Below are 20,613 nucleotides of genomic sequence, written 5' to 3' on the forward strand. Positions count from 1 at the left end.
AACCTGGGCATTGCATATCAACTTTGCTAAGTACGACTGGTGAACATCTTAAATGGTGGCTGTGTTTGTTTATGCACGGTGAGTTAGGCAGGAGCAGGGTTCCTTATAGGAACCTGCTTTTTATGGGTGGGGGTGTGACGGCCCTGGGCCTTGTAGGCTGGTCTTGTTGTCCCTCTTTGTGCTCCTCCCATTTGCAGGTGTCCCTAATCGGGTGATTGGAGTGCAGGATACTTAAACCTGGCTGTCTCCGTCTTTCAGGGCGCTGGGTGGCTCGTCGYTGGTCGTTGGTCACTGGTCGTTGGTGGTTTGTCGCCTGTGGCCCTCAGCGTCCACTCTGCAGAGGCAATGTTAGTTGCCAGGCCCCAGCTCCCCRTCTTTTGCACTTTTGAGTTTCTTTTGTTTTGATAGTTGTTTTTGTTAATAAACATTTACTTTTATTCACTTTAACCATGGTATGGTTTCATGTTTTTTGTTACGACCCTGAGCCAGTCGTAACAATTCTTATTTGTATATAACACTTAATCAAACAGAAGGTCAGGTCAGGAGAATCATACATAACAATCAGAATTGATTTGGGTCAGTCCCTCTGAGTGAAAATGTCATACTCTGTGATGTATTGAGAACCCAAAAGGAGGAATGAGGAATGTTTTAATAAGATGACTGAGTTCAAAGCTTACTGAAAGTTAGTCAGGTGGAATAACAATCAACACTCAGGAACATGAGGGACAAAGAGCTACAGGAGTTTGACGATCTGACAAATACACTAAGGAGGTGATTATTGGATAAAACATTTGAGTAAAGGAAAACAAATTACTAAGAATTACTAAATAGATACACACTGAGCAGAACACTAAATCAGTCTTTAGACAGAAATCTTTACTATAGTAAAAGGCCAAATAATTATCGAGTGATGAACAGAGGCACAAAAAGGTCCGCTTGTAACTAAAACTACATTTTCCTAAAATCAAAGACAAAAACAGTTTCTGGATTAATTATGTTATCACACAATGAGCATATTCACTCTTCCTTCCAGCATTATATTGGCCCATGTTGCTTTTGAAGGGCTCTGCTTTATGCTCTGTATCTTCCCAAGTGTTGTCTTTTCCCCACAAACATCTAACATTGGTGTATCATTCCATCTTCAGGCTATCCTCAGTCTCTTCCTCTTCGTTGTGTTACTAAAGTCTGACCAGTGGAGGTATGTACATGTCACAGCACTGTAGATTTGCTACGATTAAAAGCTTGCGTTTCCATTAATGAAGAGAATAAGTGGTGAAACTTGTCAAACCGTTAAAAAAATCTTATGAAGCCAGAACTAATGTTGTGGCTTAAGTCATGTGCAATAATGCCTGCAGGTATTAATATTATTTTGCGCTTGCTTGTATTCATCTTACCATGGCATTACTGAACAATCCAGTCACTTAAAGGTTTGCGCTACAAGGTTAGTGAGTTAGTTTTAGACATGCTAAGAATCTTGATTGAACTGAACAAATGCCAGAAACTTCTAGATAGAAGCTACCTACAGACTGTGCTTTTTAAAGGTCAGCTCCTCCTTGTACGCTATGTACGCTATGCCAAGTGGTCGCATGCCAAAGCAAAACAATTTTTATAAGATGAGGAATCATAAGGCAGCAAACAAGGCCGTTATTATTTTCATTGATCTAACTAACACAGCATTGTGGCCATGAGATGCCTGTCACTTAGTTTGGTTTGTTTGTAAAATCTTCTTTGCTACTGAAAACATTTTGCTTGTCAATTTACAAATACATTATGCACAGTACTGCATTATTATGCAGAAAAAAAGCTTGTTTTATTATAGTATTTTTCTCTTAGTTTCTGTAGCAGAGATGTTTTTCCTAGTCATTTCCTCAAGTTGTTAATCAGAAAGTTAAGTCAGGGGTCTTCAAGTCCAGGCTTGGAGGGTCGGTGTGTCTCCGGTCCAACACAACTCAATCACCTCCTCAGTGTCCAGTCAACCTCTCCAGAGTCCTGCTGATGACCTCATTATTTCACTATGGTCTGTTGAAGCAGAGATACATCTGAAAGCTGCAGGAAGCTGGATGCGAGGACCCCTGGTCCAAGTCAGGTCTCAAGTATTTCACTACAAGTCAGAGTCAAGCTTCAAGTCTCTAACGCCATTCTGTTATTACATTCACAACATTAGTGCACCTCCAAGTCTGTGGTTTAGGGTATCGAACCAGTTTGTCTTTAGGCCTACATCACCTCATGAACATTTGATAAATATTTTTTATATTTATTAAAATGTATATTTTGATAGCATTTTATTCACCATCCAAATTATCAGCTAAAAGCAAAGTGTTACTTTGAAAATTGCTCAGCTATGATATTTTTGTTCCTTGGCCTCTGACACACTTTGAGAATTTTTCTTTTGCATCAGTTTGAGCTTTTACTGATTTGATTATAGTCTATTTTCTTTTATCCTTTGCATATTTTGAGTATTCTGTGATGTATTCTATACAGCACTTTGTTGTTGTTTTGAAAGTGCTTTATAAATAACGTTGTATCACTACTACTGGGGAAATTATGTTGTTTTAGGGGCGCTCTGATTGCAGTTTTCTGGTCAATCACCAGTGACTGAGTTTTAAAATACCTGACTTGCCGATTCCGACCGATACTGATTTTTTTGTCTAAAATGTTGCTAAATATAGCAAGACATTCGGGTAGATGGCATCAGTGGGGTGATTATTATTAACTGTGAACATGCAGACATGACCTGGTGGACAGGTCAGTCAGTCAAATCTCTAACAGGAGAACAGAAGAGGACAGTGGCTTATTTTTAGACCTTTGCTGAGGAAGATCGGCTTCCCATTAGGGCTGATTTATCACTGCTATGTATTTTCTCTCATAATTGATTCAATCACTGAATTCAGTATTCACTTGTCAAGCTACAACTAACATGAACAGATTTCTATGAACCTTTAATTTCCATATTCTACCAGCGTTACTGTCCAATAACACCATCATCCTTTCACAGTAAAACATGCGCCAGATGAGCAGTCTACAGCTCACATATTGGCTTCATTTCAGTCTTCTTTACATGACATAAAAAGTTTTGGTCCGAGTCTTTATCTCAGACCAACAGTCAGAGTCAAGCCTCAAAAGTTTGCGAGTCTGAAATCTTTCATTTTTTTCCAACTTAAGGGCAACTCGAGTCAGTCTGAAACTCTTTTGTCTTTAATGTATGTAGACATTTCTGCTTAACAATAATCCAATATATGAACAGTAGTCACATATTTGATTTGATACAATTCAGTTCAACCACAATTTGTGTATGATTCAACAGAATGTGACCAAATGGAACACTTTTTTTGTTCTTACTTGCGCTGCCTCCTGAAACAGGAATAGAGTGTTTGAAACTAAACCGTTTTCAAGTCTCATCTGAACAAGTCAGTTTTTTTACAATTCAAGCAATACAAATTCAAAATTGGTCTTCACCGTTCATTGTTTTTGGTTATTTATTTTCTTTATTTCAGAAATGCTTTTTGCACATGAACAGCCAAATGCATACAATTCTTAAAACTGTACTTCCTTGACTAAAATGGCTTTAAATTGAAGAGACAAACTTATGCCCAAACATTGTATTGTAAACTTAACTAATAAGTTTCACTTTTAAGAAGTCCTCTTGAACTTGTTTGCTCATAAGAAACAAACACATGAAATGTAAATCAGAAAACTTTAAGGAATTTTGAAAATCAAGCATTGCTCACTCATATCTTTGTTTTGAGTAGTTTTGACATTTTCTGGAAATCAAAATGTGTGATGCTTTAAATGTGCCTTTAAAATGTTCTAATGACAGTTAATCTGAACATGATCATCAGATGCAGGACAAAAATATTGCTTACTGCAAGCCTGTAATTGGTTTGATGGTCAGTCTGTCTTCCTGTCTCTCTATCTGTACTTCCGTCTTGATTTGTGTTTTTCAGGGCGAGTTCTTCCAACTTTTGTAGTGGACAAAAGAGCTGGGAACTCTTTTGGCCACTACAAAAATTTGTAAAGAATGTTTGTGTTTTGCTCAATATGATTTCCTTTTAAAGTGTTGTTACAGTTTTCTTAAGAATCTAAACTAATATAGAGGATGTAGAGTGAAAATATGTTAAAATATGTTACTTAAAACATTTTGTTGTACAATGCAAAACCCCACTTCAACATAAATATTTTGTTTGGTCAGCAGTGTGCCACCTCCAGTTAGTTCAGTAATATAATGGCAACTGACAGCTTGTCCTGTCTCTGTCTGTCTGTGTTTGTCTCTCCATCTTTGTCCCTCCATCCATCTGTCTTTCTTTCAAAAATCCTTCTTTCACTCTGGAACATGTGTTATGTGTTTCGCATTGGGTTTCTTTGGGATTACTTTTATTGATTTTATACTTTATTTCATTTTAATATGTTTCTGACTCTAACAAATGGTTTATTCTTGCTGTATTTGATGTGCAATGCTGTCATAACATAACATCTATGAAAACATTATTATTTATCTGTGGTTTTCCATTCCAAACTGTTTGTATATAATTAACACCCTCACCTTCTGATATCTGTTGTGAATCATCTTCACCCTGATTTAACCATTACCTTTTGGCCTGTGCATGTCATGTAGTCACAGGTTATGAGAAGTCACGCAGCCTAAATAACATTTCCGGGATGACGGGGGGTCCACTGCGACTCACTCCAATCACCAACTCCACCTTCGAGACCTTTGAGCCGTCTGGCCTCAGGCGATGTCACTCCCCCATCCCATCCATCTTGTAGCTCACCCAAAAAGAAAAGACTACATGCAAATAACACAAAAGCAATAACAATGAAGAAGTGCTTATAAGCTTATAATAATTTATAAGCTGTTCTTTTGTCCTTCATTGCATTCTCTAAAACATTTTCTTCAGAAATCCTTAATTGTAGAGATTAGCTAAATCTAAGACAAAAAATTACATTTTGCAATTGTATTTGAAAATACAATTTCCACAAACACACTTTACCTACTAACGGTTCTTGGTTAGTTAATACTGAGAATAACTTAGTTGTCTAGTTACCCTATCCTTGCCTGTTGCTGATTGCCCTGTCACTTTAATGTGTTAACTAAATACTAAAAAGTAGCTGTGAAGAAAAATACTGCTAAAACTTCAGCAAACACAATAACTATGGTATGTAAACTGTGCGTTCTTGAAATTACTGCATATAGAATTCCCGTTAGTAAACTAAATAAAGTAAAAGCATTTAGTCATACATCCTCAAAACTCAGCACCTTAAAAACAGCTAGCTGGCAGAGTACATTTTTTCCTTGTAATATAAAACTGCTGTAAACTGAGAGGCCAGAGAGAGATTTGATCAACTTAAAAGCCTCCACCACAAACTTGAGCTCTGCTTCTACTTCCTCCCCATTTCCTCTGTAGATGTACTTGATAGCTGCTTCTCTAGAGTCCCAAACTCTGAGGGGTGTAAAATATCTCTGAGTTAGAAGTTATAGAAACTAATATATTGTTAGTCATGTGACGTTTTACAAAGATTCCATATTGAATCAAGCAATAAATGATTAATAAGCAAGGGTATTATGTTTTTTCTTCTAAAGGGTCACAAGACAATTGTTGTTGGGAATCACTGTCAAAAGGGATTAACACTGTAGAGCTGGTGCATGTAACATTCATTTTATTCACTTGGGGAAACGTGATCACAACATATGAACATGTTTAGCTCGGCCTTCATTGTAACAACAGATTTCTTCCAGAACTTCAGCCACCATCTGCTGTCCTCTCACCTGAGCTCTCCTCCATACACTGAGCTGTAAAACCTGCTGGTATTATTTCTTTGTAAACCTTGATTTGTCATACAATGATTAGTTTAGGTTTTAAAGAGTCAGGATGTCATCACCTGGATGGATCTTTCATACAGTATAAAGAGATGGTATTAGTCAATCTGCTGTTAATCCAAGATGTATTGCCATATGAAAAATCTTATAAAATCAAGTAATGTTTAAAGTTAATTGGTCAGTTTGTGAGTTTGGGGACAAAGTATAGTTTTGGTTAAAACAAGCAACAAGGAGATCAGTTTTCTCATGAAGTACTCTCTTACATCTTCTGTTTTGTGTTGTAGTTTAACACTTTCAGTGCCAGGCAGTGTAAGCAGAGTCTAGATTTGTGGTTCAGGACAGATCCTGTGTTGGAGCCATCAGCTTGAGGTTGGACGTTAACAACAGAAGCCAGTGGTTGCCCTGGTTACCCTTGACTTTAACTGACTTTATGTTATGTGTTCAGTACATGCAGCTCAGCATCAGGATGAGAAGCTGGGTTTTCCTCAGGTCTGAGTTGATTGACATTTCACTTACCGCCATTGCCATCCATAGCATTACTACTTGAATCTGCAAAAAGAATCAGTATTTTTAGTTTTCTCCCTTTTTGGCTTCTCTGTCTTTCCCTGTTTTTATCCCAAACTTTACCCCAAACCCTACCCTCCCTCTTTTGTCTGTCCATCTTGTCTTTTTTTTCGGCTGCGACCACTTAGTCGGAGGCACCATGAATGGCTACTGGAGTGACAGCCCATGGTAGAAGAGCAGACGCCAAATACCAGAAAAGAAGAAGGGAACAACGAGGAGGAATATTGAAAAATGGCTGAGATTAAAAGGATAGCAGAGTTTGCCCTGACCTGCATCTACCTCTCAACAATGATGCATCCATATTTTCCAACCTGGATTTGTTTCTTTTGCTTTTTTAGTCTTAAAGAAAGACACCAAGAGATAATTGTTTTCACGTTTACTTTGGCATTCATTGGGATTAATCTGTCTAGGTTACACTTTTTACACAAGATTGTTGTGCAGAAATTCTGCAACAGGCTATGAAGTAATGGTGATGGAAGGAAGCTGAGCTGCCCCGACTCCTGCTCTTACATTGATCACTCATGCTCTTATGCTGTTCTGGGAGAGAGAGAATAAGGAGGATTCCCGGTCCGGGTCTTTCTACATGGAGTTTGTATGTTCTCCCTGTGCATGCGTGGGTTTTCTCCGGGTACTCCGGTTTCCTCCCACAGTCCAAAAACATGACTGTCAGGTTAATTGGCCTCTCTAAATTGCCCCTAGGTGTGTGTGTGTGTGTGCATGGTTGTTTGTCCTGTTTGTCTCTGTGTTGCCCTGCGACAGGCTGGCCACCTGTCTAGGTCCAGGTGAACCCCGCCTCTCGCCCGGAACGTTAGCTGGAGATAGGCACCAGCAGCCCTCCCGACCCCACTAAGGGACAAGGGTGTAAAGAAAATGGATGGATATATATATATAACTCAAATTTTATGAAAACAGTTAAATAAATACAAATTTCTTCCTTATTGACACCTGAGTTTAGGATGATTTGATAAATGAAGAGCTTGAATGAATTTATTAAAGCAGAGCTTTTATTAAATGCATTTAAATGCAGATCTTTAAAATCCAGTTAAAGCTGCATACTGAGGTCAGAGCTACGGCTACAATGTGATTTCAACATGTGAAGAAAATGAGTTCATGTCTAATTATAAAGATACAACCTAAAAAAGCTACAGACTTTGTTGCAGAGGACAGTTAAATGTTAAAGGGCAACTAATTCAACACTGACTGACAAATAAATATTCCATTAGAAAACATGGAACTACAAGCAGAAACAGGGACCCCCCAATGCTGCATGCATTCATTAAAATAGCATCACAGCCAGTTGCATCATATGATTAAATAAGAGAAATTGTGCAAGAAAAAATGTAACTTTTTTATATACATTGTATGTTATAAACAGACATATACAATTCCCACTCTTCATTGTCTCTTTACGGTCAAATGTTCCTTATGACTGCATCAGTCACTTGACCTGAGGGTTCTGCTTGTCACAACCCTGTAAATATGTAGATAATTTGCATGGTCTTCCAACGCAAGCAGCAAGTACAGATATGTGAATAATGTATTTAAGTTTAAAACATAAGCAATGTATATAAAACATTTAGACTGCTCTAAGAGTGTGTGCGTCTGGACGCATACACATAGCATACGTTGGCATGCAGAACAAAGCTACAGTAATCTCAGTGAATGCAGGAGGAAACAGGAGGGGCTGAAATGATATATGTTGGTGGGAACAGATGAACCTCGCTACTGTAATGGGGATGGGTGAGGGAGGGACAGATTATTTTTTCAGGAAGGGAAGGGGAGCCATTTCTAGTAACTGCTATGAACCTGCTTTGTTATAGATGTTGAGATACTTCATTTTTATTTGCTTTTCTATTCAAGAGCTGTTGTGAAAGCTATGTATTTTTCAGATATATGCAAGTAGAAGCAGAAGTTAAACAAATTCAGTGAAACTAAAAAAAAAAAAAATTATCTCAACTCCTCTGCTGCAAGTGTAAAAAGAAAACTCTCTCTTTCCAAGACTGGTTCTCACCAAAGTTTCTGTATTCATAGTTTGGACACATCATTCTAACAGTTATTCTGTAATGCCCTGGTGTCTGTGGTTTCACTTAAACTGCAGAAGATAAAAGCATCTGTAAGAAAAATTACATTTTTTATTATTTTAATGCAGAAAATACTGTATTAGTGTATGACTATTCACTAATATTTTGCCGCAATTGTAATTTAACTTTTAATTCATATTCCAGAAGTGAGTATGTATAAGAGACAGAATTTAACTAAGAAGACAAATTATGAAATGTTTTTGTTTGACATTAGTTTGTTGAGCTTCTTTCCCTTTCAGTTTTTTTTTTCATTCATTGACAACTCAGGTATCTATTTTCCAATAATTTCCTTGTGATTCCTTTCTGCGATGTTTTCCAACTTTATGTATGTATAGAAAAAAGACTGGAGAAGAAGAAATTAACTCTTTTGTGCATGTTTCTACCACATGCACACCTCGCTCCAAAATGCTATTTTACATTCACTATTCAACTATGTATCCTGGCTCCTTGCTCCTTGTGACGTCCCCTTGCCTTCACATCCCAAATAATAGAAAATCACTTTTGTGAGACACCAGCCTTTTATGCACATAGTGCATTTACATAAAATGGCTAAATGAACTACTTTTTGCATATGAATAGAAAAAACTGACTTAAAAGGGGATTTAACTGAGGAGGAGACAGGAAAAGAAAATAAACTGATGAAAAAAGTAGAGTGAAATGTTATTGAAGAGGTGTAAGTGCTTTAAATGATGTGTTCTGAGTAGTCTATCAACTGAGCAACATCGAAGAGAGGAGATGGAGAAGGAAAAGTTCTGGGCAAGACAGAAAAGTGTGATGAAATGATGGAGGACAGAAAGAAACAAAGGAAAATTCCCTTCATCATGTAAGAATGTGAACTCCACAGTTGTATTGTGCATTGTTTGTGTTGTTTGTCCTCACCCCGTGTTTGTGGTTGTGTATCGCTGTAACACTTTCTTTTCCGTTCATTTTGTTTTATGTTTCATAGTTCTTTTCTTTCTGATAGCCTCTGTTTGTTCCTCATCAGGGCCAAACTGCCTTTCCAAACTCCACTTCAGCTTTTTCCATCTCACACAGGTGCAGGGTGATTGATTGCAGAATGTCATGTGAGCAAACACTAACTGTAACAAAATCAAATTAATGATCACTGATGGATTGCAGCTAAAACTGTCTGTGAGGTCTGAACAAGAATTGTGGGAAACACCAACAGAGGTTCACTACTGTTTGTTTGTTTGTTTGTTTGTTTGTTTGTTTGTTTGTTTGTTTGTTTGTTTGTTTGTTTGTTTGTTTGTTTGTTTGTTCTTTCTTTTTTCTGGACTTCAACTTGGTCCTGGTTGGCTGCAGTCCTCTGGTTTAAAAATTAAACTCTGACAATTTAACAATTTTATGGATTGAACTTTATTGCCAATTGCTATTTGTTTCATCAGAGAACTGCGCAGCCTCCTCAATGACTTCTGCATTTGAATTCTTGTTGTGGGTTAACCAGACGTAATCTGTGTCATAGTCAAGCTTTGTTTATAGTGTACTTGCATGCTGGGTTTGCTGTGGGAGTGTCATACTAATGTCTCTAATTTTACTGTACTGACACAAAGGACACACACACACACACACAGAGACAACTTTTACATTGGAAATTACATATTAAGAGGAATCAATTTTCTTTCTTGCAATCTTGCACAAATTTAGGGGAATTATTTGAAAGCTGAATGCCTGTGGTAAAGTAAAAATGTCTTTCTATAATTTTTAGCATTGTAAATATCACAATGGACTCTTTGCCAGCAGCATCTTTGAAGCCTAGCAACCACTGACCTGTGGCTTGCATTTCATTTGGTCATCCTTACAAAAGGAATTTAAAAAGAGTGTTATTGAATAAAGTAGATAAAGATGTGAAACAGCCTTAAAATAAATTAATATTTTGCTGTAGTTGCATAATATCAGCCTGTAGAAAAAAGAAGATTCCAACCTTTAATTACATTTATTGGGGGGAGGAAAGTAACTGGGAGGGGATCTGTGTTCAGAAATAATTGGTTTTAACATTTGATTAAAACCAAATATTTGTTTTGTACTCTAATATTTTCAGTGTAGAAACTGAAAGAAAGACCAAGAGGGAAAAAAAAAGAGTTTTACTTTCTCAAGAAAACACTGAATCCCTTAAAAACATGTTACATGACCTACTTGCTTATTAATTGTTATTCTGGAACTCAGACACACACACGAGCAAGAGAACATAAGTGAATGTGTTGACAGTTACAATCTTTTACTTTGCAGCTAAAGATGCAGCTATTTTCTGCTTCATTTACAAGTAGTTACATTTAAAATCAGTATCAGCAAAAAAAAGTTGTTTTTTTAAAAAAAAAAGGATGCTTATTTATATTAAAGCAAGGCGAGTTCATTTCTAGCAACATTCATACACAGGGCAATCTGAGGAGGAGAAACCCGGACCACAGAGACCCCTCACTCTGAAAAAATGTTACTTCTCCTGTTTGGAAAAGGAAGTTTTTACAAAGTATCACTGTATTATTTGTTAATATAGGATTATTGTCACCACTAAACAAATGTACTCTTTCAAAAAGGTTGGATTCTTCCTTTGGGTGTTGAGATTATGCTGCTGCAATAAAAGATTCTAAATAAAATATTTTACTTTCATGCTTTTTCATGCATCTAAATTTGTCTACATCTATATATGGCAAGAAAACAAATCTAATTTAGTATTGTTGCTTTTGGCAAAAAGACTTGCATGTTATGTGGTTTCTTACTGGATATTAGTTTAACAGCAGGGGAAATAAAACAGTAAACTTCTTTATGTGAGGGTGGATAAAATAATTGCAATGTTGCTCACTGATTCTCCTAAATCCCCTGCTTTTTGGCTCTCTGGGTCTAAATGACAGTTGACCATGTTGCCAGTCAACTGTGGATTTAGGATTAGATGGAGTCATAGAAACATTGATTGGTGAAGGCTGCACCAGCTGCTTCAAACATCCTACATCTGGTAGGTAGAACAGAGCCGTTTCAGGCATTTAGTTTCATTTGCTCTCTGTGACTCAAGGCCAATTCGAGATTTTGGTTTCTATCCTTCTGTGTGCTTTTTGTTCCAATAGATATGAAACCTTAGGAAAACATAGCTCCAACATTGCTTTCCAATGCTCCTGATAGTGTTTAACTTTTAAAATAAAATGCTGTTATAAGTCACAATCTATTTGATATTAGTAAAGGTTGGTGCTGCCAACTCAACCATTTTAAGTCGCCATGTTAGTGAAAACAAACCAAAACATTATTTTACCCACCTGCATCATCACTAGTGACCTGACCTGACCTTTCTTTACACCAGACCTGGATGGTATTCATTCTGTGTAAAAAAAAATCCAATAAACAATAAAATGTATTAAATCATTTATAAAAAATATTAACTATTAGACTTTTGAACTATCAATGACTACCCATCCACTAAAAATGGCAATGGGAACCATAGTCTGGTGTTTGAAGGATCAAGCATTATTGCTTATAATCTTTGGATGCTGAAATATTTTTTCTCATCTTTCCTTGCAGTGCTGAGCTTCTAACTCAACCAACACTTTCTCATCATGAAGAGGACAACAGTAAATATCTCAAGTGCTGCTGTTCCACTTTTTTCCTAATATGTTCAGTGCAGAAACTGAAAAATTATCAAGGTGAAAAAATGGACTTTTACTTTCTCACTACTTCCATTATCATATTCTACAGAAAAGAGGTATGAGCCCTTCAAATCCTTCCTCCACTTTTAAAGCAAACGAAGCACAGAAGAAGCTTCACAAATGAATATCATGAGTGTTGGGTCTGGAGGTCACTATTTCCACAGCTCCATATATTTATTGCTTTACAGATTACATATTTTGTTTGAAGGATCCCCATCATATCTTTTTTTTCTGTAGCTGTTGGATCAGTTCAGCTCCACTGAGGACAATAAAAGCTGAGCTAAGCTTCCTGCTGCTCCACTCCCAACTGATCTGTACTCAGCTACCGGACCTAGAAGAAAACGCTGAAGTCTAGTAGGTTTCAGAAAATACAAGCCATCTCTCCAAACTTGATATTTTGAATGTCTTCATGACATGTCCCTAAAGTCCTAATAATGTCCATTTTCAAAAAACTTTGACAAAATTTAACCAAAGAAAGACACTTGGATGGACAAATCAGATGGTACAAGCAGGAACTCATTCAAATTATCATAACAAGCAAGAGTCTTTCAATGAGGATTAAGATTTAACTGGATCATTTTTGCTTTTTCCAACATTATGATATCTTTCCATACCACCTCCACTATCTTCTCTGCAACTCAGCATTGAAGCTGCTCCTCATCTCCAGGAAATGTTGCATGGCATGAATTGAAACAATTTAAAACAGGAAAATGCAATCAGAGGAATGAATAAAATCCAGAGAATAGGTCAGTGGGTGAAATATTATATATTTTTCCACTTAGTAATTTTAGAAAAAAATGCATATTTTGCCTTGAACCCCACAACTTGCTGTTAGAATAAGAAAAAATATATATCCTACTGAAAACAGCACTTTCTGGAGACATAATGAATGAAGAAGCACTTCTGTGTCCTTTTTTTCAAATGAAGAGGAACAGAGATCTTGCAGACCATGCTCCTCCCGGAATGTGAAAGAAGATAAACTTTAAGACAGCAGGTTGTCAGCAATATTAGAACATCTCTGCTAAGCTATTCTAGAAACAGAAATGACAATGACTTTTCAAGACATTGTTTACCAGCATGAATATTTTGCATGACTCCTGCAAGCCACTCTGATCTCTCCTTATGAATAATAATTCTAAAAATTTAAGTGTGTTTACTTTAAACTGTGTTTAAATGCCACAGACTGTACTGACAAAACATTCATTTTTGGATGTAGTAAGATCCCTATACTCAAAAAATTCTGTGCTTGCTACAAAAATAGCTACATCATACATGAAAACCCTTTTAAAAAATGCAAATATATGTTCTGGTATATTAGAATATTCTAGTACCTTCTTCTGTTACTCATACTATTTCCAATATGGCTGCTTTTGTACTTCCTCCCCACAGCAGTTCTTCCTTTTTTCCTTCTTGTAGCTTTTACTCAAACTTTGGACTATACAATGGCAGCTGTATGTGCCTGTGCCAGTAACTGGATGCAAAGATATTATTTTAAACTAAACTGTGCTATCACTGATTCTGAGAATCTGAGCTGAAAGTGTCTGCTGTCCCATTATGTGGATCTTTCTGTCTGACCCTGCTATCTATGGTATTAACCTGTTCCATGCATTTCCGAAGGGAATTTTCCCACCACAACTTTTCTGTTTGTTTATTTGACTTTATATGTCTTTGTCAGGAACTGGGATTAATAACTTGAGTACAATAATAACAATAATATATGTTATGCAAGTAGCATAAGAAAAGACCCTGAATTAAGAACTAACACACAGATGTAGGCAATATTTTAGGCAAATCTAGGTCACAAAGCTGGCATAGTATTAACATTTGAAACTTTTAGTTCAAATACTTTTCCAGTCCTTCAGTTTCACTGCCAAAGTACACTGCTGGCCACAAAAAAACAATCACCACCTGCAAACAGGTCTAACTAAGCAAACAGATACGAGCCTCCTATAAGATAATTACTTCATGGGCAATTATGTTTCAGCTGGCAACAAGTTATTTACTGCTGCAATGAGTTGCTTCTCATTTCAAACTGGAGAGACTCACACAGAGAAAAATAGCAAATAGAACGTTTTATTGACTTAAATAAATTAAAGTTCCTTGGCGCTCGGACCCTGGCAGAAGACATTGTACTGTGAACTGCGATAAGCTTGAACGAGCATTAGCGATGATGATTTGAGACGTCTTCCCCCGGGGGCTCATACACTGGTGGTGGAGGTAGCCTGAAGGAACCAGGAGTAGAGAGGTGGAGAAGGGGTGGAGGTGGGCTGACCACGGCTGGAAAGCAGATGGTATCATGGATGAAGATCCTTATCAACGGATGACTGAATGATGACTGGCTATGACCAGGTGTGATTCTATGCTAATAGGCATAGAATCACGCCTATTAGCCTCATCCACCTGCAATGACCTGCAGGTCATCGCACAGGTGATGTCACAGGTGTCACCTGTGACATCACAGGTGACACCTGCAATGTCACCTGTGTCATCGCAGGTGGATGACACAGGTCATCCACCTGGTATTGGATGACACAGGTGAGGCTAAAGAGTTTTCCTGTTTGAATTTACATCTAGCCTTCATTTCTTAAACAACCTCGTCTAAAGACACATCCTGTGGTCGTGGAAAAGACGACTGTTTGAGAAGGGTCAAATCATGCATCACACAGCGAAAACATCTAAGGAGATTTCTTAAACTACTAAAACTGTGTTAAGAACTTTCCAACGCATTATTAAAAACTGGAAGGAAAATGGAGACCAGTTGTCTTCAAGGAAGAAATGTGGCTGGAAAAAAATCCTGAATGATTGTGATCGGCGATCACGTAAATGTTTTGGTGAAATGAAATCAAGGAAAAACAGTAAAACTCCGGCCTATGTAGTAAAAGTGAAAATATTTCCACACGTAGAATATGAAAGGAAGTCAAGGGACTGGGTCTGAACAGATCTAAAGCCTTAAAAAAACCACTGATCAGTGAAGCTAACTGGAAAAAAAAGGCTTCAATCTGCTAGGGAGCATAAAGATTGGACTCTGGAGCAATGGAAGAAGGTCATGTGGTCTGATGAGTCCAAATTTACTCAGAGTTCCAGAGTGGTGGGTGCATCAGAGTAAGAAGTGAAGTAATTAACCATCATGCCTATTAATTACTGCACAAGCCTGTGGGGGCAGTTGCTGCAGTTGGTCAGGTCCAGGTTCAGCAACAGCATGTGCTCACAGAAGGAGGTCAGCTGACTACCTGAATGTACTGAATGACCAGGTTATTCTATCACCCCTGATGGGAGGGGCATATTCCAGGAAGGTAATGCCAGGACTTATGGGGGGCAAATTGTGAAAGAATAGTTCAGGGAGCATGAGACATCATTTCCACACAAGGATTGGCCACAACAGAGTCCAGACCTTAATCCCATGGAGATGTGCTGGAGAAGGCTTTGCACAGCAGTCAGACTCTACCATCATCAATGCAAGATCTTGGTGAAAACATTGTTGTAACACTGGATAGAAATACATCTTGTCACATTGCAGAAGCTTATCAAAACAATGCCGCAGTGGATATGTGCTGCAATCAAAGCTAAAGACGATCTGACCAAATATTAGAGTATGTGAATTTTTTTGGCCAGGCAGTGTATAAACTAGGGTCATTAACTTGTCTAGATATCCATACATACAAATAAAAAATATAACAAAAACCTTAGAAATGAACTCACGGCATTAAGTTATCCAATAAACAAATGTATTCCCAACATTCAGAGAAACTCCTTTATTTATTGTCAAACAAGCAGTTATATTGTAGTAAGGTTTCCATTCAAATTCAGATCTTGCTCTTAGGTTTTCCCTGAAAAAGGCATGAATTTCCTCAAGCTATGCATAACTTGCACAAGTGTATCATAAATACATTTTGTAAATAAGCAACGAGTCCAAAAACAGTACAAAATTTGTGTAAGAAGTCAACTGAAGAACCTGAGAATATTCTGTGTGCAAACAAAAACTCTCTGTCAGGAAGTGGGAGTGAAATGTTTTAGAGGAAATGGAAAATTCTAGCTTTGTTTTTTTTTTTGCTTTGTTACCATCTCAGAGTGGAAACCAATTGATTTGTTTTCATTGTGTTAAAAAGACAACAGTATATTTTCCTAAAATGAGTTGGGTCTGTTAGCTGCTAATTCACTGAAGTACAGCAATTAATAAGAAAATAAATTGTGCAATAATAATAGAGGCAGAAATGTTGAGTAAAAAACAAAACAAAAAAACTTGATAAGTTGAGAGGATATTGATTTGGCCAACTACCCACAGCATTTCATCAACCTTCTGGATAGATTGAGAACGATTTATTGAACAATAGATTGAGAGCCATTTATTTTTAGAATTATTTGATACTCTAATTTCACCTGAAGATTTGTATAATTTATATGTTCTGTATCATGTAGTGTTTGGTTTGTCTGAGGGTGCTGTGTGTGAGCTGTTCTGGAGTCATGATAGCAAATTTATCGGAAACTTTAAAGTGAAATAGAGAGTCCATGTCAACAATGAGGGTGCAGGTCTATTCATCTCTTTGCCTTTGCATAATGTGTAATTTTGGTCCTTTCATAAGAACGGGGTATCTACCACAGGACATTTCATACTATGCATTCATTTCTACCCATCATGGATAGAAATGAATGTCACCAATGGTTTCAAGTCATTGATGACTTGAAATCATAATCAAAGACTAGTCCTAATCTACTGTAAGAAAATACAAATATCTGTCTGCATGAAGTAATCTACTTTGATTTGATCAAAATATTGAAACATAATGATACTTCAATCAGCAAGCCCAAATGGGGATCAGAACTAGGTTTCTATTAAGGTTTCTTTAAGTCCTTGGAAAATAGATAAATACATTCAAATAAATGTAAAATTCTCTTTATAATTCACCAGAACATTTAACTACCTAGAAGTATAACCTGATACCCAATGGTTGTGTAAATGAAATGGTGTGCTGAGTGGTATGTCAGTGGTATGTCAGGTGACTGAGTCAAAATGGCACCTCGTGTATGGATTGAGGTATAAATTGGCAAAGGGGTAAATTGACCTGGAACCTGAAAATAGTCTCAGTATTCTGTTTTGTTTTTATTTGTTCTTTTATCATGTGTATATCTTTTATTTTGCACCAGATAAACTTTCAAAACATCTTACCTAAATTTTCCTCCCCAACGTCTTGCTTTCCTCTAAGGAAGTAAATAATTATTAAAAATCTCTCGACAGTAATACACAAGAAATTATGTTAAATATTTCTTTGCTAAGGGCTATAGAAGTCTTTCTAGAATTCTAGTACTTTTGGTAAACTTGCTATAAAAGTATTTCCTAATGTTTTGCAATGAAGGTTATACAAAATCTTCGCTTAAAATATTTAAATCAGGGTTGATTTTGGTTGGGTAAATACTAAGAAAACACTCAGTAATTTGTGTCCTTTGTGTATTTGAATAATTGCAAACCTGTTCATACATCTGCAAGCAAGATGAAACTTTGAGTTTCAGAAAGACACTGGAATGATTCCAGTTTGGAAACTGGAGTTCCATTAAGGTTTGCAAACTTTAAACTATATGATATCTGCTAAACATAAACAGTAACATTTACTTGATTTGCAACAAGTCTAACTAAATGAAGTGATAAAAGATTGATTTTGCTGGTTTTGCTGTTATTTTATTTTTGCTGTTATATTTGCATATTTCTTTGTATTATATGGAGGGTTATAACAAATGGCAATTAACTAAATCAACAGAGAACAACTCTCAGGAATATTTTGTATTAAAATCAGACATACAGTGTGAAATACTATGATGCTGCTGTATATATTTTCAAGATCATTGATGCTAACTTCAGATGAATATTCTGATTATTTCAAGCTGTTAATCTGGATCTGCCCAACTTTCTTGAAGTCTTGAGGGTAGATATTTCAGTCGAAGCTGTATCGAGCTGCCCCTTCAGACCGCTCCAATGTGCTTCACCTTCTAAAGGATCTAAAAGGAAGTTCCAACTTATTATGTTAAATTTATCAAGTGAATGTCTTCATTTCACAATACTGTTCTGTATTTTCTTCAAGCAGAAAAACATCTGAACATCAGTGACATCATTTTTGCTGCATGTAATTTTAAAACTGTGATCACAAATAGAACAATAAGTGCATCTATAAAGACTTTAAACAAAAGCATGCACTGAACATACTTAAAAGCCTATGCAAGAACTAAGTTTAGCTTTTGGTTATTGCTTTCCAAGAAACACCTGGTCATGTGTCAGAAATGTCTTGGTTAGTTCAGTAAGGTGGAAGAATTTCAGATTGTAGTGACTTACAAGTGCAGCCCTAGCTTCATTTATTGTTTTCTGTCAAAAAAAATGTTCAAAGTTTCAGAAGATAAAATCTTCTGTAACTTCGTCGGTTGTAAAAAGAGCCTCACCATCTGCTGTATCAGGGGATGTGAAAGGAAGGCAGATTTCAGAAGAGTAAGTTTGTTTACAAGATTCCCATCATGCTTGTGTTTTGTCCAACTTTTATACATTTCACATTTATGCTCAATGTATTTGTGTTTAGTTTTATGTGTTAAAATGTGTGTTTGTGCAAAAACATTTAAAAAGAATTCTCAGGAGGTAACCATTAGGTTGAATTAGATAAGCCATGAACTTTTACTTTGAGCTAACCTATAATATATGTTTGATTATAATTATCATAATGGAAAAATATTTAAATAATGGAACCTCATTATTTCCAAATCACTGTAAAGCATTTTTTATAGTTTATTCCTCACGTCAAGTGAATTTACCTTATGTTTGGTTTTCTGAAGAAATACAGTGAAGCTGTCCAAAAGTGTGTGTGACCCATGCAAGTTCTCTGACATCCTGATAATAATCTAATATATTAAATGATCACTGTTCATTTAGACTCAGAATTTTCAAGTCACTGGTCAGTTGTCATTGTTCATTTAAATCAACGTATCTGTGATAAAATGGACTTTTAGTTTTAAATTTTGCAATAAGTTCCAGCAGTAATCTCTCTTCTGTATGACTTCAAGTTGAAGGAAAGGCAAAATGTTTGACCTCATCCCCTTCATGTGTCCGTCTCTTGCTCCTGAGCCATAAGTTGCTATGTTTGAATTTGTTTTCTACAAAATGCATGTGCAGGACACTGACTGAACTGACCTTAATGTAAATGTTCTTTTGAAAGGAAGTCTTTCCTCTGCTGATAAAAAAGTTGTCTCTTCTTCTTTTCGTTGTCAGAGGAGAAAGCAATTTTATGGATTAACAGGAGTACACAGTGTCAGAAAAGTGTGCAAATGGATTGAGCTTCACAAGTTTTGTGGAGATTTTAATAGCAGATTGAAATGGAGCAGATGAATGTCTCAGTTTATGTTATACTTCAGCAGTGCTTTAAGTGGGACAAAAGACATGCTGTTAGGTAGATCTGTCTATTCACATATATATCAATGGTATTATTGTACAGAAATGAGAAAGAAACAAATTTCAAAGTGTAATGGAGCCACTTTGATTATCTTAAAGCCTCATGGTGTTAAACAAAAAAAACATTCAAGATATAAAATAAAAGCTTCTTAAAGACGTAAAGAAGTGAAAGACTTGAGTTTTTACTATTATGGGCATATAAAATTTATATTACCAATGGAAAAACTAAGACTCATTTAACATTTCCAAAATTCCCATTCCACTGTGGGGTAATATTTAAAAGTGCTTCTACTGCGTACTGATGCATGCCGGCCCACTTAAAGCACTGACTTTCAGAATAAAATTTGACATAGTCATGGTATTTTTTACCTGCTTCCTTGTCCTTATTTTTACAGTCCTGCTATTATAATTTTTAAATAAAATATAAATTGTATGTTTGCCCTGTTGTTTTGTGATCACAATAAAGAGACAGAAAATAAATTACCTTAATGATGAGAAGCTTCCTTCAACTAATGAATAAGTTTATGCAATAAAGATACTGAATCTGAGTATATTGTCAAAACACTCGAGAGAAAAAAGTACAAAGTATCTTCTTCCACTGTATACAATGTATTTTGATTGAATGTCTAGCCTGGTATTTACATTTTCTATTTTTAAACATGTAAAAATGAATACAAATGTTGAAAAGAGACTTATAAAAAGCTACGATGTAATAGAAAACACCAAGTTCTGACTGAATGCTGATTTACTTGATCAACTACCGTTTTAAAAAAATAGGAAGAAAAAAGGAAATTAAGTATACAATAATTAAAAAAAATGTTTGGAAAAAAATAGCACATTCAGTTGAATGAGAAAACTTCAGACAACAAATAAAAATATGACTAAGAAATTTTCTTTATTTGTTGAGAGCTTTTTTTCTTATTTATGTAGTTTTATAACCTCATCATGTCACTGAACTCTAGCATCATAACATCCACAAGTTTCATGTTTTCCTTTTCAGGAAGTCTTCTTTCATGTCTTCTGTCTGTGAACTATCTATGATTTCGCAGCTCAACATTCAATTTTCAACCTTATTAAATGTTTGATAGCTCCGAAATGCTGAGA

The 20,613-nt window shown here is 36.2% G+C and overlaps 1 protein-coding gene across 3 annotated transcripts in view; it reads left to right on the forward strand.

Moving 5' to 3' along the window:
* The window catches only part of LOC103468151 (potassium voltage-gated channel subfamily C member 1-like), a 100,453-nt gene extending 80,050 nt beyond the window's left edge, over nt 1–20,403 (forward strand). Inside the window, exon 5 of one of the 3 annotated variants that reach the window (XM_008415026.2) lies at nt 4,613–7,029. In XM_008415026.2, the coding sequence (XP_008413248.1) occupies nt 4,613–4,764 (152 nt within the window). In that variant the 3' untranslated portion in view covers nt 4,765–7,029. Of the gene's footprint in view, nt 1–4,612; nt 7,030–11,964 lie in introns of those variants that run through there. The other 2 variants (XM_017306292.1, XM_008415027.2) reach the window with 2 other exon arrangements.
* Nucleotides 20,404–20,613: the final 210 nt, after the last annotated feature.

Source organism: Poecilia reticulata, linkage group LG8 (genome assembly GCF_000633615.1).
Source record: "Poecilia reticulata strain Guanapo linkage group LG8, Guppy_female_1.0+MT, whole genome shotgun sequence".
In the NCBI taxonomy this organism is placed as follows: Eukaryota; Metazoa; Chordata; class Actinopteri; order Cyprinodontiformes; family Poeciliidae; genus Poecilia; species Poecilia reticulata.